The sequence below is a fragment of the Canis aureus genome, chromosome 3 (genome assembly GCF_053574225.1).
Source record: "Canis aureus isolate CA01 chromosome 3, VMU_Caureus_v.1.0, whole genome shotgun sequence".
Taxonomy (NCBI): Eukaryota; Metazoa; Chordata; class Mammalia; order Carnivora; family Canidae; genus Canis; species Canis aureus.
In genome coordinates, this window is record NC_135613.1 from 30,862,659 (window position 1) to 30,890,470 (window position 27,812).

At 61.4% G+C, this 27,812-nt stretch overlaps 1 protein-coding gene across 5 annotated transcripts in view; it reads left to right on the forward strand.

The window, feature by feature from the left end:
* The first annotated feature begins 3,631 nt into the window (after positions 1–3,631).
* MEGF6 (multiple EGF like domains 6) overlaps positions 3,632–27,812 on the forward strand; it is an 87,992-nt gene continuing 63,811 nt past the window's right edge. For 4 of the 5 annotated variants that reach the window (XM_077891505.1, XM_077891503.1, XM_077891507.1 and 1 more), the window contains exons 1-4: positions 4,440–4,568; positions 8,233–8,367; positions 12,597–12,706; positions 24,431–24,535. In XM_077891505.1, the coding sequence (XP_077747631.1) occupies positions 4,459–4,568; positions 8,233–8,367; positions 12,597–12,706; positions 24,431–24,535 (460 nt within the window). In that variant the 5' untranslated portion in view covers positions 4,440–4,458. Of the gene's footprint in view, positions 3,751–4,439; positions 4,569–8,232; positions 8,368–12,596; positions 12,707–24,430; positions 24,536–27,812 lie in introns of those variants that run through there. The other variant, XM_077891502.1, reaches the window with a different exon arrangement.

Sequence of the window (27,812 nt, forward strand, 5' to 3'; positions counted from 1 at the left end):
CTCCTCCTCATCTAAGGACACCCAATGCCCTCACGCTAACCTGGTGCATTTGTAGAGTCCCTATCTCCAGATGAGGCCACTTGCACGGGACCGGGGTTAGGATTTGCACGTTTGGGGGACACGACTCTGCTGTAGCAGATGGGTCATGTGCACATAAACGATGACAGGGCTCCGTCGGAAACCCCTGCTCGCCACACACATACTGTACACCAGTTGTGGGGCTGGGGAGCTCCTGGCTGGCTCCCCCTGGGTTTGTGATACTACCTCTCCGGTGACTTTGGACAGCAGGTGGCAGAGTGGCCCACACTCGGCCTTCCAACCAGAGTGCCTGGCACACTGTAAGATGAAAACACAAATTTTTTTCTCTTCCCAGGAGTACTAGGAAGTGAGGATTCTGATCTTAACTTCCAGATGTTGTGGTTTAGCATTTTATGAGATCAGCGGGTCCCACCTTGGATATCTGCCTCTGAATGGGAGCAGCGGCCGGGGCACCAGGGGCCAGGCTGGTGCCAAACAGGAGCCAGGCTTTCAGAGCTGCCGCGTGTCTCGGTGCTCTGGGCACACCAGCTCCCCGTGTCGGAGGTTAACGTGTAGCCCGGAGACTATTCCCATTTGCAGGGCTCATGGGCAGAGCTCATCTTCTAGAGACCATGCACTCTGGGCCGGGGCTGCATCCGGGGCTGGATAGTGCTTGGAGGCCATGGTGGCCTTGGGACCCGTGTAAGAGCTGTCAGGTGGCGTACTGCAGGCTGCCTTTAGTCTTTGGCCGGTCACAGCAGGGGTCAGGACAATGTTGACAGAGACACACCCTTCCCAGCAGATGGGGGGCTACGGTCCTTAGAGACCAAGAGGGCAGGTTTCCAAATGTGGCTTTAAGGCAAAACAGCAGGATTTGGAGAATTCACCAGGGAATTCTCCTGCGGTTTCTAAAAGCTGAGTTGCTTTGATGGTAACTTCTGCACCAGAGCCCCGGCTTTGCTCTGCCTCCGCCAAGCCTCCCACCTGCCGGGCCCAGGTGCCCTGAGGGCTGTGTGCACACCTGGCGAGGGCTGCAGCCACCACAGATGGTGGGATCCGTGAGAAGGTCTGGCTTTGATGTGCTTCCCGTGGGTGAGCTGGAGCCGGAGGGATGCTGGGGACAGCCGGCGAGATGAGGGGCCAGGAGACCTTGGAATGCACGTTGTCAAGGACTGGTTCTGGTCAGCGCAGCAGGTGAGCACCCAGGCAGACACATACTACCTCGTTCCTGAGAAATGCAAGGGCCGCCCAGCAGAAAGCACGTCCAGTGACCAAGCCCTGCCTCTCCCTGACTTGGCTTCCAGGGGAGCCTCTGCTGTCCCAGGGCCTCAGATACTTGGCGGGAGGGGCCTCCCCCCATGGATGGCCAGCTACCCTCTAGGCCAGGGGCCCTACTGGCAAGCCGTGGTCTGTCTCACCACAGCTTGCACTGGCTTCCTGGCTGCCAGAAGAAATCCACAGATTGGGCAGCTGTCAACCTTTCTTCTGGTTCTGGAAGCCCAGAAATCTGAAATCCAGGCATGGGCGAGGCTACTTTCCTTTGGGGGCACCGAAGGATGTCTGTCCAGGCCTCTCGCCTTCCTGGCTTCCAGGGCCGCCAGCGACCTTCATTTGCCTGCCTGTGGCCGGATGGCCTTATTTATCTGCATCCCAAATCTCCATTCTCCATGAGGTCACCTGTCACTGAGTTTAGGGCCACCCTAAGTCCAGGGTGATTCCAACCCAACATCTTTATATCAGGTACCGGGGTTAGAATGTGGAAATATCTTTTTGGACACGTAATTCAACCCATGGTACTGTGGCACCCCAACCTCTTGTCCTTTGTATGAATGGGTTGTGTTTGACTCTTGCTGGGGTGGGTGATCTCAAACATCCCGGTGCCGCCGGGGACCTGACTCCTTTCCCAATGGTGTGTCCCAACCTTGGGGGGGCCCATGGTGGGGACGGGGCCATACCTGTCCATTCACCAAACAGGAGCAGGATTCAAGGTGGAGTGGGAACCACCACTGGAGGTGCTGCTCTGCTGTTCCTGGCTCACACACCAGGACTAAAGAACAGAAAGACCATGTCCAGGGCCACACGCAGGACGCAAGGCCCGTCTAGGGCTCTGTAACTCATCAACAGATGGGCCCTGACCCAAGTGCCTGCTCCAGAGTCCTCACACCCCCACCCCCCCACCCCCCGCCATGCTTGAGGAGATCGCTTCTTTGGTTTAGTTTCTCTTCTGGGCAAACAGGATGTTTAGGAATGAACTTCAGAACCAGCTGTCCACAAAGACTTCCCATTGAACTGGCAAAATATTTGGCATAGGGTTTCAGTCACCATAGAGTTTGCTTATCCACAGTCTCCAAGTGGCGACGGGTGCTGATTCAGCATGTCCCTGGTTTCATAAGACAGTGGAATCACCCCGCTATGAACTGAACTGTGTCCCTCCCAAATGTACATGAAGCTCTAACTCCCGAAGTGCCCGTATTTGGAACAGGGACTTTCAGGAGGTAATAAAGGTCAATGAGGTAAGGGTAGGCCCTGACCCTGTAGGGCTGGTGCCTTCCACCAACAGAAAGGGACACAGAGTGTTCTCTCCCGCCCTGCCGCCTCCACCAGCTGAGGACAGAGAGGGCGCCCTTCTATGGGCCAGGAAGAGGGTCCTCACCTGGGACCTGCGGCGGTCACCTTGATCACGGACTTCGGGTCTCCAGAACCAGGAAACCATGTCTGGGTTTAGCCTGCTGGGTCTGTGGCATTCTGGTGCGGCAGCTGTGGTAGCCTGGGACACTGTCACTATCAGGCTGGCTGGTGTCCATCTCTGTGCCTCAGTGGTTTTCTCAGATTTATAGGTAGCAGAGTAGGGGGTTTCCCCAAGGTGCCCAGAGTTTGACCCCTGTGTGCTCTGTTGTCACATCTGCAGTTTATAAGCTGAGTCACTTGGTGGTGCTGCTCTCCACACTGACCTCAGGTTGTCCATCTGCACAGCGGGAGGCAGCAGGGCTGGCTTGGCTGCCCCAGTCCCCAGGTGACTATAAGCTTCCAGGGGGTGTGGAGGGCTCCGAGTGGTCAGGGTGGGAGCATTGCTACTCCCCGATTGCTTCTGGATGCTGGTGCTCCCTCCTCCCAAGCCCCTCCCAGCCAGAGTCCCTGTGCTTTTGTATGAGGGCAAGATGGGGCCAGTGGCTCAGAGGACATGAAGTGGTGTATGAAGAAAGAGAGCTTACTGGCTTGGAAGACAGGCCTCACCATGGGCGCCTCTGCACTGGGCCTGGCCACAGCTCTCCCTCCGCCGTGTGTGGCTGACAGGGTGCCTGGTTCTGCACACCTTTCCCTGCTCTTCAAAAACCCTACCCCAGGGACCCCCTGACCCCCGCGGACCCCAGAACGCCCGGTCCTCACCTCTGGAGTAAGTGAATTCCAAACTCAGACCAGGTTGGTTGGTTATTTTTTAAAGTAATCCCTATGCCCAGCATAGGCTTGAACTCAGGACCCAAAGAGCAAAAGTCACTCACTCTACTGACTGAGCTGGCCAGGCGCCCCAAACCAGGTTTATTTATTTATTTTTTAAGATTTTATTTATTTATTCATGAGAGACACACAGAGAGAGGCAGAGACACAGGCAGAGGGAGAAGCAGGCTCCATGCAGGGAGCCCGACGTGGGACTCGATCCCAGGTCTCCAGAATCACACCTTGGGCTGCAGGCGGCGCTAAACCGCTGCGCCACCGGAGCTGCCCCCAAACCAGGTTTAAAGGGAGGGAAATAAAGGGAGACTCCTGCCCAGATGGCCTCTGGGAGGCAGGGCACCCCTGACTGCAGGCCGCTGGCTGCTGGGACCCGACCGAGACCAGCAGCCTGGGCGGAGCGGGAGCGCCCTGCACGGTGTAAAAATGGCCAGGGCGGGGCCGGGGACCAACAACTCAGGGGCCCGGGGAGGAGTGCCCAGAGGGACACGTGGGGGGGGGCTCGGGGCGCTGCGGAGGCGACACCCCCTCCACCCTCAGCCTGGCCGGGGAGGGGAGGGGGCACGGGGATGACAATGGATGCAGCGTCGCGGAATCTTAAAGGTCCGGAGATGTGAGGTCTAAAGGCCGGCGCCTGGGTCCGAGGTCCCGCAGGTCGGTCACCGGGCGCCGCAGCCCGGGCAGCAGGAGCGCGCAGCCTGGGGGCGGGGCCTCGCGGCGGGCGGGGCGGGGCCTGGGCGGGGGTCCGGGCCGGGGGCGTGGCGAGGGCGGGCGGGCCTCCGGCGACCGGGCCGGGCGCGCAGAGTCGCGGGACGCGGGCGCGGGCCGGGCGGGAAGCCGGACCCTCGGCACCTGCGGCGGCCTGGGGCTCGGCGGGGCACCTGCGCGCCCCGGGGCCATGGCGCACGTGGAGGCGGCGGCTCCAAGGGCCCGGCAGGGCCTCCAGTGAGCGGGGCCGGCGCGGGGAGCCGGCGCGGGGCGGCGGGCACGATGCCGGGCCTCCCGGAGGCGCGGGCGGCGGGGTGCGCGGTGGTCCTGGCCCTGGCGCTGCTGCTCCCCGCGGAGCCGGCGGGCGCCCTGCTCCGCCTGCACCCCGGCCTGTGAGTAGCGGGAGGGGAGGGCGCCGCTGGCCGGCGGGGCCCCCGGGCAGCTTTGTCCCCACGGCCCCGACCAAGCCGGGCGCTCTGCTGCACCTGGGGAGGGTCGGGCTTGGGTCTGGGGGTCCCGGGAGCGGGGCCGCCCCCTCCTTCCCGGACGCGGCGTCCTCCTCCTTCATAACGCGCGCCCGCGCTCTGGGCGAAGCTGCGCTGCAGTCGGGGTCCTGGCGGGCAGGGTCTGGCTCCTGGCTCCTGGCCCCGAGAACGCAGGAAGGAAGCAGCCCCTTCTCACTTCCTTCCAAAGCAGGCCTCCCGGGGCCGGGGGTGGGGGGGCCTGCAGGGGCGGGGTGCGCCCAGACAGGGGGCCCCTGGACTTGGTTTATGTGTTAAACACGTGCGTGCTGGGGCTGCGAGCCGGGGAAGGAATTCGGCACCAGAATGGGCAGGAAGAGAGGGTCAGGGAGCCAGCTGAGATGAATTCAGTTTTGAAAGATGATTCCCCAACGGGCCGCTTAGCGCTCTCTCTGAAACAGCACATCAATCCTTGCGCCGGCCTCAAAGGAAGACTGGTACCAAAGTGAGCCAGGGAAGAGGAGGGGGGGCACCTGCTGGTGGCCCCCACCCCAGGGCTCCTGCGGGGTGCTGGGCCTGGGGCCTGTCCCATGCTGACAGGTGGCCCAAGGTTGCAGAGGGGCAGGTGACTTGGTTAGGGACCCCTGCCCAGCACCTGGTGGTGCGATGGTCACCTCTAGGCACGGCTGGGGGAGGGCAAGTCCTTGCCCCAGGATCTCCACCCTGGGTCTTGCTTTGCCCCAAGCGGGAAGATTTCCTTGTGGCCTTTTCAACAGAAAAGGAAGCCTTTGCATCTAGAAATGTGAGTGGCTTGAATCCTGACTCTCCACGTGACTCCTACTGGACACCTTTCTTCCCTGTGATCCCCCTGGGTTAGTTTGTCCAAGGGAAGCTGCAGCCTCAGAAGGATTCTCACAGTGGCTGTCTGGCCACTCAGCCTGCCACTGCACTCTGCCCTTTGCATGGTTAGCTGGGGACTTCCCGAGGCCCAGACTTGCGGGGGTTCCAAGTGCTGGCCAGGTGGGCAGCTGCTCAGCCCGTGAGGACAGGGGCCTCCTCCTTCAGAGGGGGCTTCTGCCCCATGTGCTTGTGGAGACTGCTTGTCCCCGGCCTGGGCCCCCTTTCCTGAGCCCCGAGGGGTGGAGCCACAGGCCTGTTTGGCCTGCACCCCTGGGGCTCCAGAAGGCCTCTAGCCCGCCTGGGCAAGTGGGTTGCCTGGGACATCCTTTTTCTGCTCTATGCTTTCCTCAAAGCCTCCTCTCCCCTCTCCCTTCCTCCTCAGGGAGCCTCCACGTGGCAGGGGTGGCTGCCCCTCTGGGGGCCTGAGTCCCTATTTCTTGCGAGGTTTCTATTCTCAGACTGCCCCAGGCATGTCGAGTTTTATGACACCCAGGAGTACACCCTCCAGTGCTCTACTGTCTGATTGTCTCTGACACCCCTGGTGTGTGCCCCGACATGCTGTGGGGTGACAGTGGGCCCTGCTGCCCGGCTGACTGCGTCGGGGAGAGCACTGTTCAGCTGGACTGCAGAGATGGGGAAGCTGGTGGGAAGCTGGAGCCAGAATTTTCTCTTTGCTCCTTGTATCCCAGAGGAGCAGGGGAGGGGGCCCAGAGAATAGCCAGGGCCCCAGAACATGTTTTGTCCACGCTGATCCTGTGTTCCCTGCCACCTTTTCCTTGGGGGAGAGCCGATGAGCCTGCAGGTTCTGGTGCAGGCATCCCCATCCCCTGTGTCCGGGTTCCTGAACCACCTGTTGAGCCTCTGCGGGAGGCATAGAGAAGAGGGGTGCCATGGCAGGGGATCCTGCTGACTCACAGGTGCTCAGGGGGGCGTTGTAGAGCTGTAGGAGTGCCTGTGGCTGCTTCTTTGGCTCACACTGGCTGACCATGTCCAGATTCAAAACCCTGGAGCCTGTCTTTACTTATTTGTGCCCATAAAGTGAATTTCTGTTGGAAGAGTGGTTGGCTTTCCTTCCTGGGGCCTGGAGTGATGCAGGGCTGGCCCAAGGCTGCTGGCTGGGCTGTGGGAGCAGAGTTGGGTCAGGGAGACGGTGTCCCCACACCCTGGAGCTCCAGCTGGCAGTGGTCTAAGGCTGCAGGGTCCCAGGCTCGAGTACTGCACCCAGGCCAGGGTGATGTGTGTTCAGAGGCCCACTGTGGGGCTCAGAAGGGGAGCCTGTGAGAACAGACCTGATGGAGAGAGACACTTCTCCATAGCCTAGCCCTCCTCCTGGACAGGGGGGTATGAGCAGCTGGCCTTCCCCAGCTGGGCGAGGCTGCCCTGGTTTTCCCATCCTCACCCCCTCACCCTGGGGCCCACCCCGGAGGGACGCTTCTCATGCCCACCTTCACCTCAGCTGCGGGCAAGGCTACCAGCCTCTAGGAGCCCCTCTGCCGGCGAGCACATGTCCGACCGAGCTGTGTTCACTTCGTCGTGGGCCTTCCCTCCCCAGATGGGAATCGGGAGCCGACTGCCACTTGGGCTAACCCTCAGATCTCTGTGTCTGTTCCCCGCCCCCCCAACCTCCTCCACTCTGCAAATGGAGAAGCTGGCCAAGGTTATGCTTGGGAAGGGCTGGGAACTGCCCAGAGGAGACCGTGCTAGCACTCACCCCCGTTCCTGTGAGGCCAGTGGAGAACCGGCAAGGCTGCAGCTGTTTTCAGGAGGAAGCTCCCGCTGGGAGAGCCAGGCGGCTCTGCAGGCCTGGGACGGGGTGGGGTGGGGGGCAGTCCCTGGGGAGGAGTCCCTGAGGGAGTGGGGGCCGGAGGGGATGAGCCTTGGGGGCTGCTGTGTGAGCCTCGAGGTGTCAGTGGGCCCATGCGACTGTGGTTTGAGCAGGGCCAGGAAGGGAGGGGGTCCTCAGGGGGGACCATCCCCTTCCTCAGAGGCATCTGTCTGGTTTCACAAACTTTTCAAAGCTTTGCCTGCTCCCTGGAAATCTGCCTGTGTGATTACCACCCTCCCTGAATCAGGGCATGCCTGGGGCAGGCTGCGCCCCTCCCTCCCCTCCTGGAGCAGGGCTGGGCCCTTTCTGTCTCTCAACTCTCTTCTTCCTGAGTGTGGCACACTCCTGTCCACTTGTCCGTCTGCAGGGGTTCAAGGATGCAGCAGAACCACTGAAGTCACAGGGCCCCCACTGTGCCCCCCATGCCCTGCTCCCTGGATGCTCCCCTCCTTTCCACGCCTACCCAGCTGTGTGCCCAGCATGAGGCCAGGGGGTGGCTGGGGAATCTGGGACCTAGGATGGGAGTCACGATGTCACTGTCCCTGCTCAAGGGGCAGCCGTGTGTATATCTTGGGGTCTTGGCAGGAACACTGTGGGCAGCGGGGGGCCCTGCATGGAGGATGCTCAGATGTGACCCTGTAGCCACCCTTCCTCTTCCTCTGAGGTCCCAGACCCTGAGCCTCCTGCAGCCCTGCGGTGGGGGGTGGGGGGGTGGTGGGAAGCAGGGCCCTGGGCTAAGGGCCCTGCTGTAGGGCCTGGCTGGTCTGAGCCTCACCCCGGATGACTCCATACCCCGGAGTGGGCGTGCACGAGGACTGCTGCCTGTTGTCTGTGGTGGCTGGGGCGCTGACCACCTGTCCTCTGTCCCAGGCCCCACGTGTGTGCCGAGCAGGAGCTGACCTTGGTGGGCCGCCGCCAGCCCTGTGTGCAGGCTTTCAGCCGAACTGTGCCCGTATGGAAGCCGGGCTGCGGGCGGCAGGCCTGGTGTGTTGGCCACGAGCGGAGGTATGTGCCAGGGTCCCCAGGTCTGGAGTGGGAGCCGGGTGGCTGGGGTGGAGGGCTGTCCTCATCTCCAGGCCTCTGGCACCCCTTCCCACTGTCCTGCATCTGATGTCAAGGCCTCTCGTGCCCCCACCGGGCCACTCCCAGAATGAGGCATTGCTGTGCAGTGGGGGCCCTGCTGGGAGGAGGGGACCCTGTGGGAGGGGTACTCTGAGGAAGGCAGGGATCCTGTAGGGGAGCTGGGGACCCCTGAGGGGGTTTGGCTGGATGAGAGGGGAACAGCGTGGTGCCCAGCCTGCTGAGTTCTTCGGGACTTTTGTGGCCGAACCCCTGGGCCTCATTCCCAGAAGAGCCAGTGTGAAACCTTTTATTGCTCAAGACTTTATTTCAAGATCAAATTAAGGAGTGCCTTTGCATACCTCTCCTCTTTTTATAGACTCAGGCTCTGGAATCTGGGTGATTGCAAAGCTGGGTGGTGGTGGTGGTGGGGGCCTCAGCTTGGTGACTCCCCTGACTGGAAGCTGCGCTGCTCCTGGCTTAGGTGTGGGGAAGGGGGACTTGGGCTGCAGATGGGGTGTGGTGTCCGGCTCGCAGCATAGCCTTGAGGGCGGCCTGCATGGTGTCACTGTGTGGAGCACAAGCTTCCTCCCTGGGACCTTGCTGCTGCCTGGGGACAGTGGGACATGTCTATTGCCCTAGGTGAGCTGAGGGGCAGGGTGCTGTAATGAGCAGGTGAGTCAGGGACACCGCTCCACATCCTCTGGTGCTCAGGATGGCCCTGCAGCCTCGAAGGGTCCTGCTCCAAGGTCGAGGGGCTGATGTTGAGAAGCCCCGTGGAGGAGGAAGACAGCTGTCCTCATGCTTCCCCCAGAGATGGACCCTGCAGGGTGTCCTCTGGGCCTTCCCACCTGTGCAGTGTCCACTCCTGGGCTGTGTCCCCCCGACCACTCACAGTGGAAGCTGCCCAGAGCCCTGTGGCTCCCGGGTTGGAGAGTTGGGTGGGTGGCTGTGCCAAGGAGGCCACCTGGGCCAACTGTTCCCCAGTTTCCCTGTCCCTGGTCCCTAGGCTGGCCGGGGTGGGATGGCAGCAGCGTTTCCAAAGCATCTGGGTGCCGTCTGCGTCCTGGTGGGATGTCTGAGGCCCTGGGAGGAAAGTCCCCCTGCCTGGGTGGGCTTGCTGCCCTATGATGTGGGGCTGGGGCTGCAGGGTCTCTGCCAGGCTTCCTGCCAGTGTGGGGTGGGCCTGGAGTCTCTGTTCCGTGTCGGGGTCTCTTGGGAAGCCTTGGGAGGGACCCCATGCAAACAGGTTCTGGGACCCTCCCTTCAAGTTCAGCAGGAACAGTTTGGGTCCCTGGCCTGGGGGGGCAGGTGGCTGCCCGGTATGCCTGGCCTGGGGTGCAGTGGGGTTCCTTCCAGTCCTTCCACAGCCCTCCACTCCATGTGAACAAGAGCTGTCTCACCACCTCTCTGTCCTGCGGGGTTTCCTGTGACCTGCTCCCAGAACTTTCTGGGCCCGGTTCCACTTCCCTTCTGTGGGGCTACTGCCTGCTAATGGGTCATGTCCCGTCCTGTGATGCTGCAGCTGAGCCCAGCGTGCTGGCTGTGGGCAGTTGCCGAATGCCTCGTCCAGATGTTCCTCCAGTGGCTGTTGAAGCTGTGGCCTCTGGCTGGCAGGCTCCCCTTCCTCCTTCAGGAATTCACAGAGGCTCTGGCTTCCCTGGGAGGCCGGCCCTGCCCCCTGCCCCTCACCCCCCACCTGCCAGCCTGGGGGCCAGAGGTCGGCTCTCCTGGCACATCAGGAGCATCTCCCTGACAGGCCACCAGCCAGTACAGGCTGGGGTAGGCCTCAGGAGCGCCCCCTCCCCGGCTGCATGAAAGGCCCCTTGCCTTTTGGGGGGTGCAGTCCGTGCAAAGGGAAGAGGAGAGCGTGCTTGGAGGAGCCAGGAACCCACAAGGAACCCGTCCTTCCGGGTCCATCCTCGGATCTCCTGTCCTGCGGCCCAGGGGATGGTACCCCAGCCCCCCTATGCCCCAGGCCCTGCTGTGAGCCAGCTCTGTGTGGTGGCCGGAGCCCATGGGAGGTGTCCTGTGAGCTGTCCCGTGTAGGCTGTGGGGGAGTGAGGGGTCAGCTCTCGGGGACAGAGGAGTAGTAGGCCCACCGGCTGTCTTGGAGGGTCTCTGACTTGTGAGGGTGGGGTAGGTGACAGCGGGCTGGTCGGCTCCCTCATCCGGGTGACCGCGAGGAGCAGCACGTAGCCCCCGGCGAAGGATAAATATTTACAGTGGAAGGGCTGCAACACGGTTTGCTCTGCCAAATACTGTCCACTGTAGTGGTGGGTTTCTCTCCGGGCAAGTGGTTTCATGTCCTGCCAAGGTGGTGTTTGCAAAGCTCTCCTGAGCGGCTGTGTGCAGTGCACGCGCATGAACTCACGCTTCCGGGAAGTGGCGTTGTTTGTTTGTGAGGTCCTGGTCCCCAGCGTGGCCCTGGGTTTCCCACGGCTCCCCCGGTGAGCCCCACCTGGCAGGAGGGTGTTTGGTTACCTGGAAACAGCAGTCCAGGCCCGAGGGCCACTCCTGGGGCTCAAGGGTCCTTGACCCCTTGGCCGTTGGCCGGGCCCCTGGTCCCTGTTCCTACAGACCGTGGTGGGGCAGGGCTGCTGCGTCTGAGGCTGTGGGTGGCCTCGGCTCATCGCCCTCCTCTGTCCTGTGACTGTGCTCTCTCTGATCCCCTTGCCTGGCTTCCTGCCTCCACACACAGCCCGTAACCAGCCCTGTCCTGGGGACACAGGGACCTCACAGCCATGGAGGCGGGGACTGGGTGTGGAGTCCTGTGTTAGTTCTGTTGCCGCTGTAACAATGGTGACGAACGGGGGCAGGGGGCTCCTCTGCCAATTCTGGGTGCTGGGGGTCCCAGGCCCAGCTGTGGGTGTGGCTCGTTCCCTGTGTCCCAGGCCTCCCCCGCCTGGTCTCCGGTGGTGGTGGTGACACGGCGCTCCGCAGCCTCTCCCCAGTCTGCCGCGGCGGCTGCGTGGCCCTCTCCAGTGTGTCTGTGATGGGTCCCTTCTTCTGAGGACACCCGCCCTTGGATGTGGGACGTGGTCAGATGGCACGGCTGTTGTAACTCGCTCTCTGAAGAAGGGGGATGGAGCTTTCTGGAAGGCAGAGACTCTTCCACGATCTGAGGCCCAGCTGAGGCAGAGCTGGGGTGTGGGAGCCTGGGGGTGCGTGCAGCCACCAGCACGGGGTGGGGGGGTGTCTGTGTGGGACCGAGGCGCCCTCTGCCTCCCTCCTGCATCAGCTTCGGCTCCAAGTTCACGGCTGAGGGAGTTGAGCCCCTGGACGTTGGCTCCATCAGGGCCACCCAGCCTGCTGTGCGGCTGGTGACATGCAAAGAAGCTGGTTGGAGGCTGGTGCCACCGACCGCCTGCAAAGGGGCGGAGGGTGGTCCCAAGTGGCCTGGCAGTGAAGGTGGTCTGGGGCAGCCCCTGGGTGAGCGGGTCTCCTTCCGGCTTCGACGATGCCTTCCTGTGGCTACTCCCTGTGCCAGGCCGCTGACTGGCTGGATCTGTATTTGGAGGATCCCCCTCCAGCTCCTGCCTGGGACTCTGCCTCTCTCTGCTCGGCCATCGTGGGAGCCGCTCCCACCCTGAGCAGGAACCAGCCTTGGACCCAGGGCACCCGGGCTTTTCTCCTCTGAGCAGCCCTTGCACCTGCTCCCCTCTGACCTCGGTGCTGCGTGGTCCTGGTGCTGCTGCCCCCGGTGCCTCTCCCTGTCCCCAGTCTACTCAGCCCTGCACTCCTTGGTGTGTATGTGGGGGCTCGCCTACGCTACGGGTGTCCTGCTGTCTGCCTCCTTGGTACCTGGGTGGACTGAGAGCCCAGGTCCGGATTGGTACCACCCCTGGCACAGCCTGCCCAGCACTGGGCACCCAGGAAGCTGCTCTAAGCTGGACACTTTGGGCTGACCGCAAGCCCTCAAATCTGGCCTGGTGATGAGAGCCAGATGTGGGGTGCTGTGCCCATCCTGATGCCAGCTTGGAGCTGGGCTCACAGTGGGGATGGAGGGGGAATGGGGTGGCACCCTGCCCTGGGGCAGAGCTGGCCAGGGCAGTCACCTGTCTTGCTGCCCCCGTTCATGCGGGTGGGCTCTGCTCTGGGACAGTCAGAGAATCCTTGAGGATGGAGAGAAATAGCGTCTGCAGTAAATGTTTGCTGTCTCCCTTCTTTTCTAGAACCATCTACTACACAGGCTACAGGCAGGTGTATGCCATGGAGGCCCAGACCGTGTTCAGGTGCTGCCCAGGGTGGAGCCAGCAGCCGGGCGAGCAGGGCTGCCTGTCCCGTAAGTGTCCCTTCCCTGACACGAAATCACTGCCTCAGAAGAGGCCACGTGTTAAGGGCCTGTCCCTGGCAGTGGTGGGATGCAGGCCCCATTCCTGCATTTGGTGGCACTGGTCACAGCGTGAGGAGCTGCTGGGGCCGTGCGTCCCCCACTCTGCCCCCTGGAGCTGTTGAAACAGAATCATAAAAGACAGGAGCCGTGAATTGCACAGGCTGATATGGGCAGGGGCCAAGGACAGAGGGCTGGGGCTAGGGGCTCTGGGCTGAGGGTGGGGGCCTGTCTGCAGGGCCCGGATGTCTGGCATCAAGAGGGGGTGCCACACACTGGTGTCTGTGGGCTCAGACGCCTCTTCGGGGTCATGTCTTGGAGTCCCTCACCAGCTTGCCTTGCCATGGCCATGCCCTGCCCTGGGGTCCTGCGGCTCTCTGTTCCCAGGAGGGCCCACGGCTGGGTATCGGGCTCCTGGCTCCTGTCCTGCCTCCTGTCCTGGTGGCCTGGGCTCAGTCTCCCCATCTGCTTCATGGGGGTTTGTTGCTGCCTCCCTTGGGGGCGTGGGGGTTCCTGATGGATGCAGGAGGGAGGGTGAGCCTCACTCTGAAGCCTCTGCTTCGTAAACTAAACGGGGCTTACAGCTGTGGGATCTGGCTGCAGGGAGTATTTGGGAAGCTGCTCCTGGCCTGTGGGTGTGGGCACAGGTGGCCTGAGGGTGGGTATGGGGGCAGGTGGCCTGAAGGTGGGTATAGCACAGGTGGATGGGCAGTTGGGGCTGATGGGTAAGAGGTGAGAGCACCCCTTCCCTGCAGAGGTTGTCCCAGAGTCTGGCCTCCCCTGAGAGAGTGACATGGCACCCCTGACACGAGATGAGGGATGGGGCCGTGCAGTGGGGGTGGCTGGGGTACCAGGTCACCCATGCTGGGATGGGAGCTTGGCTCCTGCCTGTCTCTCCGCTCCTGAGTCCCTCCGCATGCAGGAAACATGGGAGCCGCTGATTGGGGGCAGACAGTTTTACACGAACTCCAGTGGGAAAAGGGGAAGAGAAGGATGCTGGTGCTGTTTTTCTGGGAAAGGAAATGAATAATCCTCCCCAGGAAGGGAGCAGGAGGGAAGGGGAGAAGGAAGCAGCTCTGGCTTTCCCCGTGGGCAGGAGGATGTCAGGGGACAGGGTGGGTGCCTAGATGCTGGTGGCAGCAGCCCTCCTCCCCACGATCATGCTGGTGTGTGTTCCCTGCTTCGGGCTCCTAGGCAAACAAAGGGATCTGTTGAGTGGGGTGCAGGGTAGAGGCCAAACCCGGGGGGCTGTGGCTTCTGCTTTGAGATGGGGCCCCTCGGGCCTGCCTAGTAACCTGGTAAATGATGGGGGTGGGGAGAAGAGGCTCGGGCCGGGTGTGGTGAGCGTGGTGTTTTACACCTGGGAAGGGATGTGGATGCACAACGACATGGCCGGCCTGGGGTGGGGGGACCTCTGGCTTGGCCTCTGGGGCTGGGGGGTGGGCATGTGCTCTCACGGGCAAGGGGAGGGGAACCTAGGGATAGGGTCATGCTCCTGAGCTGGGCTCTGATGACCCTTGGTTTCACCTGTGTCTTGGAGTGACCATCCCAGGGACAGGGCTGAGGAGGAGTGGCAGGGCCCGAGGCCCAGCCAGACCCTGGGAGCCAGGTTGGACACAGGGCCCAAATGCTGGCTTTTGAGGGAGGGAAGGCTGATTTCAGCCCAGGCACACGGGCCAGGACAGTCTCTCCTTTGCAGCCTGGCTTGGCCTGAGCTTCTGGCCTGGCCCACGGCTCTGCCTGTCTGAGCTGGTGGCCAGGAAGGACGAGGTGGCTCTGTCCTGGCCTGGCCAGCTATCAAGAGGGGGCCGTGTGGCGCTGGGGGCAGGGAGGTCGGTGGCAGGTGGGGCCTCAAGCAGCCCTTGGCCTGGCAGAAGTAGAGGAGCTGGGCTGGGGGCAGGACTGTGGTGGTGTGGAAATGGGGGCGTCTTGGCCACAGGGCCTGGCCTTGGGGCCTTGGGTGCCCAGGTTGTCATGTTAGCCTGGAGACACAGACAGGGTCTTCGTCTGTGTCCTGAACTTGAGGCTTTGGCTTTCTTGATCATTTGTTTTTAAAAAGACACTTTCATTTGTTTTTTTTTAAGATTTTATTTATTTATTCATGAGAGAGAGAGAGAGAGAGAGAGAGAGAGAGAGAGAGGCAGAGACCAGGCAGAGGGAGAAGCAGGCTCCACGCAGAGAGCCCAACATGGGACTCGATCCCGGGGCTCCAGGATCACGTCCTGGGCCAAAGGCGGTGCTAAACCGCTGAGCCACCAGGCTGCCCAAGAAGACACTTTTAATATGCGATTTACTTATTTATGTATTTGGAGTTCATCTGTTTCTTTGAATGCTCCAGGAAAAGGCCTGTGATCCGGCCTCTTGGGACACCCACTTGTTCCCCCATGTCTGGGTCAGCGGCACGTGAAGGGGAGGAGGGATGTGAGGCTCATGTGGGGCAGAGCCTGAGCCTGGGACCCTGCCCCCCACCCTCCCAGGATGGCTGTCGCTCAGCTGCCGCTAGCTCCGGGGATTTGGGGGGCCCTGCGGGGCCAGTGTCTGCCCATGGGGGCTTGGACCTGACAGGGAGGCTGGTTGCTAGCAGATGCTGATGTGACAGGGGCTGGGGCAGGGCAGGCCAGCAGGGCTGTGGGGTGGAGCGCTCAGGGAGCTGGCTGGGGCCCTAAGAACAGGAGGAAATGTGGAGGGAGGGGGCAGCAGAGGAAAGTAGGAGTGCTTGCTGGAGCCCCGTGGTGTGGCTGTGGCCGAGAAGGTGGGCTGAGCACGGGGAGGGGGCTTCCTGTTGTGAGCTGAGCAGTCACACTATGACCCTGTTGGGGGGTGAGCAGGTGCCCGGAGCCCCTGGGAAGCCCCGTCTGTTCAGTCAGGGGACAGTCTGGGGTGGCTGCCCTTGGCCCCCTTCCTGCTGGCTTGCCTGTGGGTGCCAGGGCTGGTGCTGGGTCGGGGCCCTCTGAGCCCCCAAATGTGAGCCAGGCCAAGGAGCTGGCCCCCCTACTGGGGAAAGGTACACACTTCCTCCCCAGGGGCCTAGGGGTCGGGATTCTCTGGCTTTGCCCCTGTGCCCATTGCTGTGCCCCATCCCTGTGCCGTTCCTCTGGTCCTGGCCGGTACTGTCCCCCCGTCCCAAGCCAGGCTGTCTGAGGTCAGGGGAGACTGGGGGAGCCCACGGTAGGAAGAGGCAGGAAGGGGGCAGCCTCCGAGCTGCCGCCAGCCCCAGCCCCCACCAGCTGAGGGTCATGTTCTTGCTTCGTGTGACCTGGACACGAAGCCACGTGCAGGACCCTGTGGGAGTGAGGAGAAGACGTCATGCTGGGTGAGAATGACAGGAAGCTTCTAATGGCCACTGTGATTTCTCAGAGACCTGCTTAGCAGTGTTTGTGACCTGGAGGTGACGGAAAAGGAACAGTGCTGGCTGGGTGGGGCAGCATTGCCTGGTGACTGGGGGCTTCCTGAGGTCTGCGTGGTACACGTGCGCCCCGGGGGCAGCTGGGCACTGGCCCCGTCTGCTGTTGGGGGCCCAGATTTCTGCCCAGCAGCACTCTCAATTCCATGTCTGTCTCAGTGGGCTGCAGATTTTGCCTGGATCCCCCAGTGCCCTGGGTCCTGCTCCCCCCTCAGCCAAGAGGGGGCCGTCTGTGCAGGTGGGTGTCTGGCCTAGAGCAGCTCTACCCCCACAGGCTGCTGCATGCAGACCCTGACATGATCCACCCAGGGGTGGGGTGCCCGGAAGATGGTCTGTGGCTCCCGGCTCTGACTCTCCTGTGCCGGCTGAGCTCCAGCCATCTGAGGGGGCCACGGGATGCAGAGGCAGAGCCTGAGCAAGTGCCAGGAGCTGCACCAGCAATGTCGGGTAGGAAGGGGTTCTGTCAACTGGGAAGCTGTGCATAAAGCACAGTTAAGCAGTTTCTATTGTTGCAGGACTTCTCAGAGCGCTTAACATGCTCATATGTCTTGCGGATTCCTGAGAAGGACTATGTAGTATTTTCCAGACCAATTCTTTCTTTAAAAAGAATGAAAAGGTACAACAAAGTCGAAAAAATGTGTCCCTAAAGCACACACTGGGCAGCTCTCTCTCAGGCCCCACAAATATTTGCGCAGGGCCGGCAGGGTGCTGTGCATGGGCTCAGGTCCTGTAGGGTGGGGGTAGCAGACCCTGGGATGGGCCCTTTCTCCTCGGAATGGCTGTCCTATGGCAGCAGATGCGGGACGCCCTGGAGCACCTCTGTGCTGGCCTGTGAGCCATGCGGGGGTGGGGAAGGCCGGCCGAGGTGGGGTTAGGGGCCTCAGGCCAGGTGGGGCTGGGCGGGGCTTGAAGCAGCTCCCAGTTACCCTCTGGGGGCGGAGGTGTATGGTCCAGGGACCCTTCCTGCTGCGCCGAGCTTTCCCCCAGGCCTGGGTGCTCGCTGGCTGGTGGCCGGTCTGTGTGTCCTGGGTCTCCCCAATGTGAGCTCCCCCGTAAAGACCCTGTTTCCCAACCAGGTCACTTTCTGAGGCCCCAGGGCCCTCGTGAGGACAGGTCTGCCTGGGGGAGGGACACAGTCCCCTCAGGGAGGGGAGTATAGAGGCAAAGCAGGGCTGTCAGGAGCCACCTCAGGGCTGGTCCTGGTGGGTCGCGGGACGCAGTGAGAAGTCGTTGGTTCTAGATGCGTGGACGGAGTGGGAACTGGGTCTGGATGGCGTGGCTGTGGCTGGGTTCTCAGGACCCCATGTGTGCCCGGGGTGTGTAGGGCAGTCTCAGTGGAGACCACGGCCTGGGGAGGACGCTGCAGTGTGGCTGCCCAGAGCTTTCTCTGTGGGCTGCCCGGCCTGTCTCGGTCATGCGTGCCTCCTCCTGCCCCGGGGATGCCAGGATTTCCAGCTGGAAAAAATCTGTGGCCTGGGAGGGCTTCATGTGAGTGGGGGAGGGACCGACACGGTGTGTTGCCACAGGAGCTGGGGACGGCCTGTGGGGTTCGCTAAGGGGACAAGCCCAGGCTGCTGCCCACCTGGCGGGCTTGCCCTTCAGTTCTCCCTCCCTCCTGGGATACACCGTCTCCCCTGTGATCCTGGGGCTGCGGGAAGGAGCGGCAGGAAGGCTGCCCTGGGGCCTGGGGACGGCCGCCCTCTGCCTTCCTGCTGCTCTGGTCACTTTTCCTTTTCCGTTCTGGCCGCGGGTCAGCCCTGCGCCCAGTGTGGGAGTTTGCAGAGCTGGCGTTGTTGTGGACATAACTGCGCACACAGTTGCTAGGGGTGTACATGTTGTGCCATGACCCCTGAGCCCCTAGGATGCCCTCTCTGGACAGTGTAGTCACACTCAGACTCACACAGTACTGTGCCTGGCACGTTTGCATGTTTGCACACATGCACACTCGTACACTGGGCCAGCATGCTGTCCACCCAGGCGAGCTCACCCACTTCACACACACATACACACACGTGCACACACACACGGTTCATGCTCACACTGATGCACACATGTGCACACAAGCACACATGCTTACATGTGGATGGTCTCACGTATGCTGACGTGCTCACCCTCAGATATGCCCATACACATGTGCTCATGCACAGGCTCACACGTGCGCACATATGCTCTCTACACACGTGCTCATGCTCACATGCATATGTGTATACCACGTGCCTGCTCGCTCATGTGTGTGTGCAGAGCTCACACCTGTGTGCGTGCCTGCACGCCCATGTGCACACATGCACAGATGTGCTCACATGTCCTGTTGCAGCCCCACGGCATTCACACTGAGCAGGTGCCCTCCCCTTCCCCTGCTCCCCTGTCTTCCAGCCCAGGCAGTGCATGGCCACGGGGAGCCCTGTCTCAGAGTCCCTGGGCCCTGGGCAGGTGCTGGCTTGGCTCTTCCTTGGGAGGTGCTAGAGCAAGTCCTCCCTGTAGCAAGGGTCTGGGACGAGGGGAGGTTGGGGTGGGGGCATGGAGTCCAGGTCTCTAGCCATCAGCTAGCATTGGGTAGAAGACCAGCAGTTTCAGTGGCAGAACAGGGACAGAGGGACCAAGTGGACAGGACCCGGGCCTGTCCTGTCCCCTGGGCCCTCAGGGAAGTGATCTCCATCTGTAGCCTCGCTTTGCTGTGAGGTGGGTGCTGTGGTTCCCACTCCTGGTCACTCACAGGCGGCCTGACCAGCACCTTGGATGAGGTTTAGGAAATGCTGCCCTGTGGCCTGGTCGATGAGGTGAGGACCACTCAAGCCACAGTGCTGGTCTAGCTGCCCTGTGGGGGCCTGGGCCCAGCATTGTCCTCACCATCATCCCCTTCATCTGGCTTTCCCCCAATCAGCATTGTTTCAACCCCTAAATGCCTCCATGATGGTGGACAGAGGTGCTTTGTGCCGGGTCCGGCTGACTGCCTGGTGCTGGTTTCCCAGGCTGGTTGCTGCAGGAGAAGCGTTGGGGGCTGGTGTGTCCTCTTCGAGTCCCACCCTGCTGTGTGTGCCTGTCCTGTGCCCCGGCAGCCCTAGGAGAGTGTCTCTGGGAGACACAAAACCTGTCTCTGGCTAGCCTGGGGGGCTTTGGCCACGGACAGGGCTGTGCCCCATGCCGGTGTCACCTCTTCCTTTGCTGGGTCTGGCAGCTGGGGACCAGCCGTCGTCAGATTTGTTGGCTGCGTTCCATCTGGCTACCTGAGATTCCCGAGAGCCAGGCCCACCCTGGGAGCTCCCGTGGGCAGTTTTATTGGGCCCCACATCCACCACATGTCTTGGTGCTGGGGTGATCCCAAGTGACAGTGGAGGAACTGCTTCCCAGAGAGGCCTCTCCCAGGCTCCATCCTGAAAATTCTGTGTTGGGTGCAGGGAGGGGCTGGGTCACCTGCAGGCCTGGTCAGGATGTGACTTCAGCCTCAGCCAGCAGACGGGCATGCCCCTCCTCTGGGGATGCCATGGGGGAGCTGGCGGAGGAATGGGGCTCCCCTGCTCCTGGGCCCAGCCCTCACTGCAGAGAGAGGACTGAACCCAGAGGCTTCTACATGGGAAGTCCACAGGAGTCCCGCAGCTGGAAGAAACCACGCGAGGAGGAACTTGGTCTTGGGTCTAGTTGACCCTTCTGGCCCTGGCCTCCTTGAGCTGCAGAATGAGTGTGGGGTGTCAGGGGCCGCTTTGGCAGAGGTGCCCAGGAATAGAGCTCGTTTGCAGCGCTAGCCTTGAGGAGGCTGACATTTGGTGACCTTGGCCATGTGTTCAGAGCCTGCATGTGGGCGGCCCGGCAGACCAGGAGAAACTGATGTCCCTGGATCACACCTGTCCCGCCTCAGGCCACTCAGCTGTCCAGCAGGTAGCTGCTTGGGGAGGAGAAGAAGGGAGGCCGTGGGCTCAGCCGAGTGGCCATTCCAGGGATGTGACCTGGGCCTCCTCGCCCAGAAACCCAAGCCTTGCAGAGGAGTGGCCGTCCCAGGACAGGTGCCGCTCCTGCTGCCTGCAGCAGGGTTTGCTTGAGGGCTGGCATTAGGAAGCCACAGAAGAATATTACTCAGCTATTAGAAATGACAAATACCCACCATTTGCTTCAACGTGGATGGAACTGGAGGGTATTATGCTGAGTGAAGTAAGTCAGTGGGAGAAGGACAAACATTATATGTTCTCATTCATTTGGGGAATATAAATAATAGTGAAAGGGAAAATAAGGGAAGGGAGAAGAAATGTGTGGGGAATATCAGAAAGGGAGACAGAACGTAAAGACTGCTAACTCTGGGAAACGAACTAGGGGTGGTAGAAGGGGAGGAGGGCGGGGGGTGGGAGTGAATGGGAGACGGGCACTGGGTGTTATTCTGTATGTTAGTAAATTGAACACCAATAAAAAAATAAATTTAAAAAAAAAAAAAAAAGGAAGCCACAGAAGATGTCCAGGGGCACCTGGGTGGCTCAGTCGGTTCAGCATCTGACTCGTGGTTTCAGCTCAGGTCATGATCTCAGGGTCGTGAGCTTGAGCCCTGCGTCGGGCTCCATGCTTAGTGGGGACTCTGTTGGAGATTCTCTCCCTTTACCCCTCCCCCCACTCATGTGCATGTGTGCGTGCGTGCTCTCTCCAGCCGGTCTGGCAGGCCGGCTTATGGTGCGGGAGGCTCAGGCTCTAAAATAAATAAATAAATCTTTAAGAAGGAAAAGTAAAGAAAGAAAGAAGAGGCTAGACGTGCTTCCCTTGCCCTGGGAACTGTGCTCCCCAAATCTGTTGTCCTGCAGACTGGACTCCCCTTGGGGCCCTGCCAGCCTTTGGTTCTGAGGATATGTGTAGACCACCGTGTTTCACCCCAAAGCGAAGGCCTGATCGGGGGAGCTGGGACACTTGGTCCCTGTCCCCATACCACCAGCCCGTTCTGCCACTATGGAGGGCGGTGTTCTCCTCTGTTTAGATCATGGGCGAGGAGGCCTGTCAGCCTGGGAGCAGGCTGCTGTGGGTGGGGAGCGTGTTCAGGTTCAGGCACTGTGTGGGGGAGACACTGGGCAGGGCAAAGGTCGCCGAGAAGGTTGTACTCCGTGTGCAAATCCCCTGAGTTTCTAACCCACTGATTCATGTCAGACCAGAGCTTGAACGTGTCTGTACAAGACTTGAGCTGCCCTGCCTGCTAAGGCATCTGGGCCATGGGGACCCAGCAGGGGCTTGGGGCAGGGGGAGACTCATGCACAGTGGTTCCTGGGGGGCTTCTGCAGCCCCTTGTGGCTCCCCCGGCCTGGCCTTCCCTCTGCCTGCTTGGCCCTCACAGAGCTCGACCGCCAGGGCAGCAGACCCTGTGGGCACCGGGCGTCCAGGTCCCCTCCGCCTGCCCTGGGGCCCCTGTGGGTCTGGTGACTGCAGGTCTGGCCAGGCTGACAGCCTGCCAGGGAGGGTCCCCAAGCAGACCCCCTGCCACGGCCCCAGGACACAGCAGGTATGTGAACAAATGAGCTAATGTTACTCTCAGACACACTTGTTACTTGGAAATCTCTGAGCTGTTGGCGAGGTGTCCACTGGCCTTTGTTAGCAGCCGTGTGTCACGAGTTTCTGACTCGGTTCTTCCTCCTGCCTGGGCGTCCCTGTTTCTTGTGGAGGGCGTCCCACGAGCTGCTTGGAAAGCCAGGCTCTGGCCGCTGAGCTCTCTGCCCCGGGGGTGAGGTCTTCCAGGGCTTGCTTGTCCTGGGTCTTTCCTCAGGGCGGGCGGGTGGGTCCTGGGCGGGCTTGTCTGCTGTCTGCTGTCCCCTCCAAGGGGCAGTGGGAGGGTCGCCCTCCTGACATGGGGGATGCAGGTCCTTGCCCTGCTGCCTGGCCCACCAGGTGGGGTCGTGCAGGTGAGACCCCAGGATGCTCTGCTTCCCAGGCTCCCCTCTGCAGTGTCACAGCCCCCTGATGGGGCATAACTTCATGCATCTTTGCCTTTCTGGGTTTTCATTTCTTTCATTTTTTTTTAAAGATTTTATTTATTCATGAGAGACACAGAGAAAGGCAGAGACACAGGCAGAGGGAGAAGCAGGCTCCATGCAGGGAACCCAATGCAGGACTTGATCCCAAGACCCCAGGATCACAACCTGAGCCAAAGGCAGATGCTCAACCCCTGAGCCACTGAAATGCCCCTTGCTTTTTGTTTCTGTGGCTGTGCAGCCATGTGTATCCCTCCGGCCAGGAGAACCCCAGCTCCGGCCAGGAGAACCCCTCCCCGGAAGGCCTGGCTCCACTTGCTGTGTACTGCCCTCTTGCTTTGATCCATTCAGCAACACTCACGGGGCAGCTTTGAGGTGTTGGCGTGTCGGTGAAGCCGAGGTTCACGGCAGGAGGTGGTCAGGATGGAGCTAGTGCCTGCTCTCAGGTAGTCCATGGCCGCAATGGGAGAGGGTGCTGTGCTGTGGGCACTGGTGTCTGGACACTGAAGGCTGCTCCCCGACAAGGTGACATTTGGGGAAGGCACAGTTTGTCCAGGCAGGTGGCAGCCCAGAGTGGAGCTGGGGTCTGGCAGGCCGGCTTATGGTGTGGGAGGCTCACAGTGTGGGGGGCTTATGGTGTGGGGGGCTTGGTGCCGGCCGTGGAGAGCTGCTGAAGGGTGTACAGCTGGGGGCCCTGTGTCCTATTCCCATTGGACAAGATCAGCGGTTGCAGGATGGAGAAAGTAGGCAAGTAGGAGCCAGGGTGAGGGTAATGGTGGCTTTGACCAGCACCTGGTGCTAGAGGGGGAGGTGGCTGGGGAGGGTGGGTTCCACGGACCCTGGAGGTAGGTTCCGGGCCCTCGGCATCTGGGACACTGATGTGGTCTGTGCCCCGGGTCGGCCTCTCTACCCAGAGCTCCCTGGGTGGACTCCAGGGTCACCATGTGCATTCCCCGCACACCCCTGTGGCACCGTTTCATCCCCAGCCCCTCACTCCTGCTCCTTTTCAGACACATCCCCAGGCTGCAGGTGTGGGGCTGGAGGGAGGAGGCCTGAGGTCTGAGTTGGCCTGCACGGTGATCCAAGCAAGGGGACATGCTCCCTCCACACTGGAACAGCAGCCCTGGTCATGGGACAGGGGAGACCGAAGCATTGCGCAAAGGGCCAAACCCTCCTGACCCCAGATTCTAAGTAGAGAACCCTGGGGCCTGGTCCCTGCTCACTGGCTGTGTGACCTGAAGCCACGTGCTGTCCGTCTCTGAGTCTGTTTCCTTATCAAGCATAGCGTCTGGCACAGAGGGCTGCTTGGACCTAGGTGCCTGGCCAACAGCCCTCCCACCTTCTGAGTCTCTGTCCCTGCTCTTGGTGGGCACGCCATCGGTGACCCATGAAGGAAGTCACTGAACCCACCATGGGTCACGCCAGGGTCACGCCAGGCTCCCGGAAGCTTTGGGGGGTAGGTCCCTGTGCAGAGCACCCACTCACCCAGTGAGTACCCCTGAAGCCTCTGGACTTGGAGCCAGGCTGCTGGGGTCCTGGGGTGGGGGCCCAGCCCACCCGCCTTGGCTGTGCCGTCCTGTATGTAGAGCCAGGAAATTTGTGCTGGACATACGCGGTCCAGCCTGGGGCGGGGTACTCGCTGTGATGGGGCAGCAGGCAGTTTGGGACTGTCATAGACTTGCCCTTCCCCTCCCAGAGCCCCCACCTCTGAGGCCAGCTGCTTCATCCCTGTTGCACACTAGTGCTGGGAGGGGAAGGTGGGGCTCAGCACCCCCTTAGTACCCTGAGCCCTGAGTGGGAAGCCTCCTGGGCCCGTGGGGTGGAGTGTGGGGGGAGGCTGTGCTGGCCTGGGCTGGCGTTGGCCTTCCTAGGGCTGACCAGCCTGGTGTTGCCACCCTCAGGGCCATGAGCAGGAGGGCGGGGTCCTCAGCGAAGCCTGCAGCCTCCTTTTAGCAGTGGGCAGTCCTCTGCCACCCCTGACTCCCTCCCCACTTTCCTCAAGAAAGTATGGGGAGGGGGCTTCAGGCTCTGGTGGTTGTGGGCCAGTGTGTGACCCAGGACAGCACAGAGCTGGGACCAGTGACCTGACAGCAGGGTAGGGTTGCCGGCCTGGGAGACCTTCCCCTACCCACAAGGTTCGGGGCTCAGCTCTCAAGATGGTCTCTCTGGGCTTTCATGGGAGGAGGGCTTCTCTGGGTGAGGGTCGGGTCCTGTCCAGCCCGAGGCCTTGCCTGATAGGGGGTGCTGAGGGAGGGTCCCCAAGGATGCCATGTCCTGTGTGTGGGCTGGGGCTGCCCCTCGGCTGCAGCCCCTCCTCACACGCCTTCTCTCCTCTCTCTGTAGCCCAGTGCAGCACCGGCCTCTGTTTTAACGGCGGCCACTGCGTGCCTGGCTCAGCCCAGCTCTGCTACTGTCCTCGAGGCTTCCAGGGCCCACGCTGTCAGTACGGTGAGTGGACGGACGGGCATTCCCTACCCTCACCCTGCTCCCTGCTGCTCATCTCATGTGGTTGGGGGGACCCGAGATGCTCTGCATGGATGAGACAATGCACCCCATCATCTCAGATCCCGTGCTGCGCAGCCGCGGCCTCCAGTGAGATGGGCAGGCACTGGCCGGGTTGCTGGGTGGCCGGGAGGGGCCTGTCCCAGCCTCCCCAAGAGGCGTTCCTGCCTTGCTGGAGGCCCTGGAGTCCTTGATGGTGAAAGCTGGGGGGCCATGCGGGGTCCTACTGGAGGCAGTTGGTTCCCTTAGCCCTGGCATGTCTGCAGACTGATGCCCTTGAACAACAGAAACTCAGCCCGGTGAATTTTCGAGACCTAATTGCCTTTATCAGCGGATTCATGGGTTGGGCAGAATTCCACGTAGCAGAAAGGAAAGGATTTAAAGGGTTGAGAAAGAGCAGGAGGAAGGAAAGTACTAACAGGCGTCGTTGCCATGGGCGAGGCGGCCGTCCAAGGGGCCCTTTCCCAGAGCCCACCGGGAAGTGCCTGTGCTGGCTGCTTGCAGGCGCCGTCCCTGGGGCTCAGGGCCTGGCTTATGGATGTAGGGCCTTAACCTAAGGGATGCCACTTTGGGACCATCTGTGGTTTTCTTTATAATAATGTGCCTTTGGGAAAATGTTGGCTGGGTGCTGGCCGGGGGGTCAGGCTTAGAGCAGGCGTGGAGGCAATGAGGTTTTTATAAAGTGCACAGGAATGCATGAAAATTATCAAAAGAAGCCCCCCAGACATTCATCCTAAGTTCTTTGCGACGGGAAGGCGTGAGCATCTCTCTGGGACTTCCTGCTCCGTCCAGAGTTTCTTCATTGACTGTGTAGCCTTTGGGGTCCTGTTGGAATGGGCGCAGAGCCATGGCCATGCAGTGAAATGAAATACTCCCAGACGGCTTCCGGTTCTTTGAACTTGGTCCTAGCAAGCAGCTGGGGGCTTCTTCCAGGTGGATGCCAGGGCGGACGTCCTACGCCATGCTTCAATGCTTCAGACGTCCAGCAGGGAGCTGGGGGAGGGGCGGGCCTCAGTAAATTGTGGGGAACGGGAGCCCCCTGTTTGTAGAGGGGCCCCTGCCCTCTGGCCGGTCCTTGTGTGTTCGTAGGTGGTGGTTTCCCATCTACCTCCAGCATGGGCTGCAGGCAGAGGTCCTGGGGAGGGGCTGAGTCCCTGAGTTCTGAGACAGGTGCCAGCAACTGGGGGTGCTGGCAACTGGGGAAGCTGGCAGGCGGCGGCTCTGGCTGCTTACCCAATGCTCTCGGTTAGTTGGAAGGTTCTTTGCTGAGCCAGTTCCTCAATCATGCTGCTTTGTGGGCTCTGTGGGCTGGGAGGACTGATGCCCAGGCTGTGGAGTGAGGCCTGCTGTCTAGAGCCTCCCCAGGTGCTGAGGGAATGCTGCCCCATGCCTTGGTCCCTCTGGCTCCATGCCTCAGCCTCACCTCCTGACTTTAGGACCCTGAACCCCTCTGCAGGCTGCCCCCTGTGACCCCCATGCCCCACTCCCAAGGCAGGCTGGGGTCCAGGCTAGGTCCAGGCCTGGGTGGAGGGGACCAGCTGTCACACTGCGGCTCTTCCAGGTTTGGTCAGTGTTTATGGCCACGAGTAGAAGCAGGGAAATGCTTTGAGGACCTTCTGTCTCATTCAGCTAACCTTTATGAACTGTGTGCTGCTTGTTGGGAGGTTTGTTCAGGTTGAGGTGAGAGAGCTGGTCCTGGTGGTGAGCTCCCTTTGGGGATGTTGCTGGAACAGGGTGTAGCTTATGGTCAGCTGCACAGATGCCTCTGGGGTCCCTGCTGGGGGGAGGCCTGTCTTCGGTCATGTCCTCCAGGAAGCAGCTGGGGGCACCTGCCCTACCCCCTAAAGGCCAGCCCTGCTCTGCCCTGCTTCTTGTCAGGCTGAGAGTATAGGGGTGGGTGTGCAGGAGTAGATATGCAGGGTTGGGTGTGCAGGGTTGAGTGTGCATGGCTGGGTGTACAGACTGGACATGCAGGCCTGAGTGTGCAGTGCAGGGGTGGATGGGCAGGGCTGTGTGTGCAGGGGTAGATATGCAGCGTTGGGTGTGCATGGCTGGGTGTGCAGACTGGACATGCAGGGCTGAGTGTGCAGTGAAGGTTTGGATGTGCAGGGCTGGATTTGTAGGGTTGGGCGTGCAGGGCTGGTGTGCAGGGCCTGGTTTGCAGGGTTGGGTGTTCAGGGCTAGGTGTGTAGGGCTAGATTTTCAAGGGTGGATGTGCAGGGCTGGGTGTGCAGGCTGGGTCTGTAGACTGGACGTGCAGGGCCAGGCATAAGGGCTGACCACCTGCAGGGGCGCCCCAGACTGTACTTCCACCCAGACTTCCGATGGCACCATCTTCCAGTCTCCCTCCTGCTGGGTCTGGATGAGGTGGACCTGAGCCTCAGCACAGTTGGGAATATTTAACTAACCCCCCAATTATAATTGATTCCAGTTTTGAAAATAAAAGCCACATTTTTTTCTGGTTCCCCCAAATTCTTTCATTTGAACAAAAGAGGTGGGGGAGGAAGGCACCCTGCTGGGTCGATTGTGGCAAGCAGAGGGGGAGGGAGCCCCTAGGAAGAGTCCCACCCCCAATGGCCCTCTCCTCCCTGGGGCTGTAGGCCAGGGGGCTCCAGTGGCTTAGCCCTCTGTCCCCCCTCCCACCGCCCCAGCTCCCCTCCCCTCTCCTCCAACCCTCTCAGGGAGGCTTTCTGCACCAGCGGCAGGAACACTAGGGGGCCTGTGTGGGCAGAGCCCAGGATAGGGGGCAGAGTGTGGGGGGCTGGGCCCTGTGTCCCCCGCAGCAGAGCCCCCACCTCATCCAGCTCAGGCCCTCAGTGTGGCCAGGGCCAGCTTCTGTGGCCTGTACGAGGGCCAGTTTGACCCTGGACAGCATCCTGGACCCTAGTCACTCCTTTGGTCAGGTCGGGACAGAGGGTGGTTTTGTGCAGGTCCCAGGTGTCAGCGCAGGTGAAGTGCAGGGTGCCCTGGTGGGAGAACCGTGAGGTGGGTGGCAGCACCGTCCCTCATCTGCTGGGCATGAGGGTGTCGGGATGGATGACCCAGTGGCTGGGGATTGCCCCTTGTTCTAGGAGTAACTGTAGGCGCAGCATACCTGAGCCTCCGTGGGGTGCAGCTCACATGTGTCCCCCCCCCTGCCCCCCCCTCCACTGGCCTGGCCTAGAGAGGGCGGCTGAGGACCCTGGGAGTTCCGGGCTGACCCTACTTCTGCAGTCCCCACCCA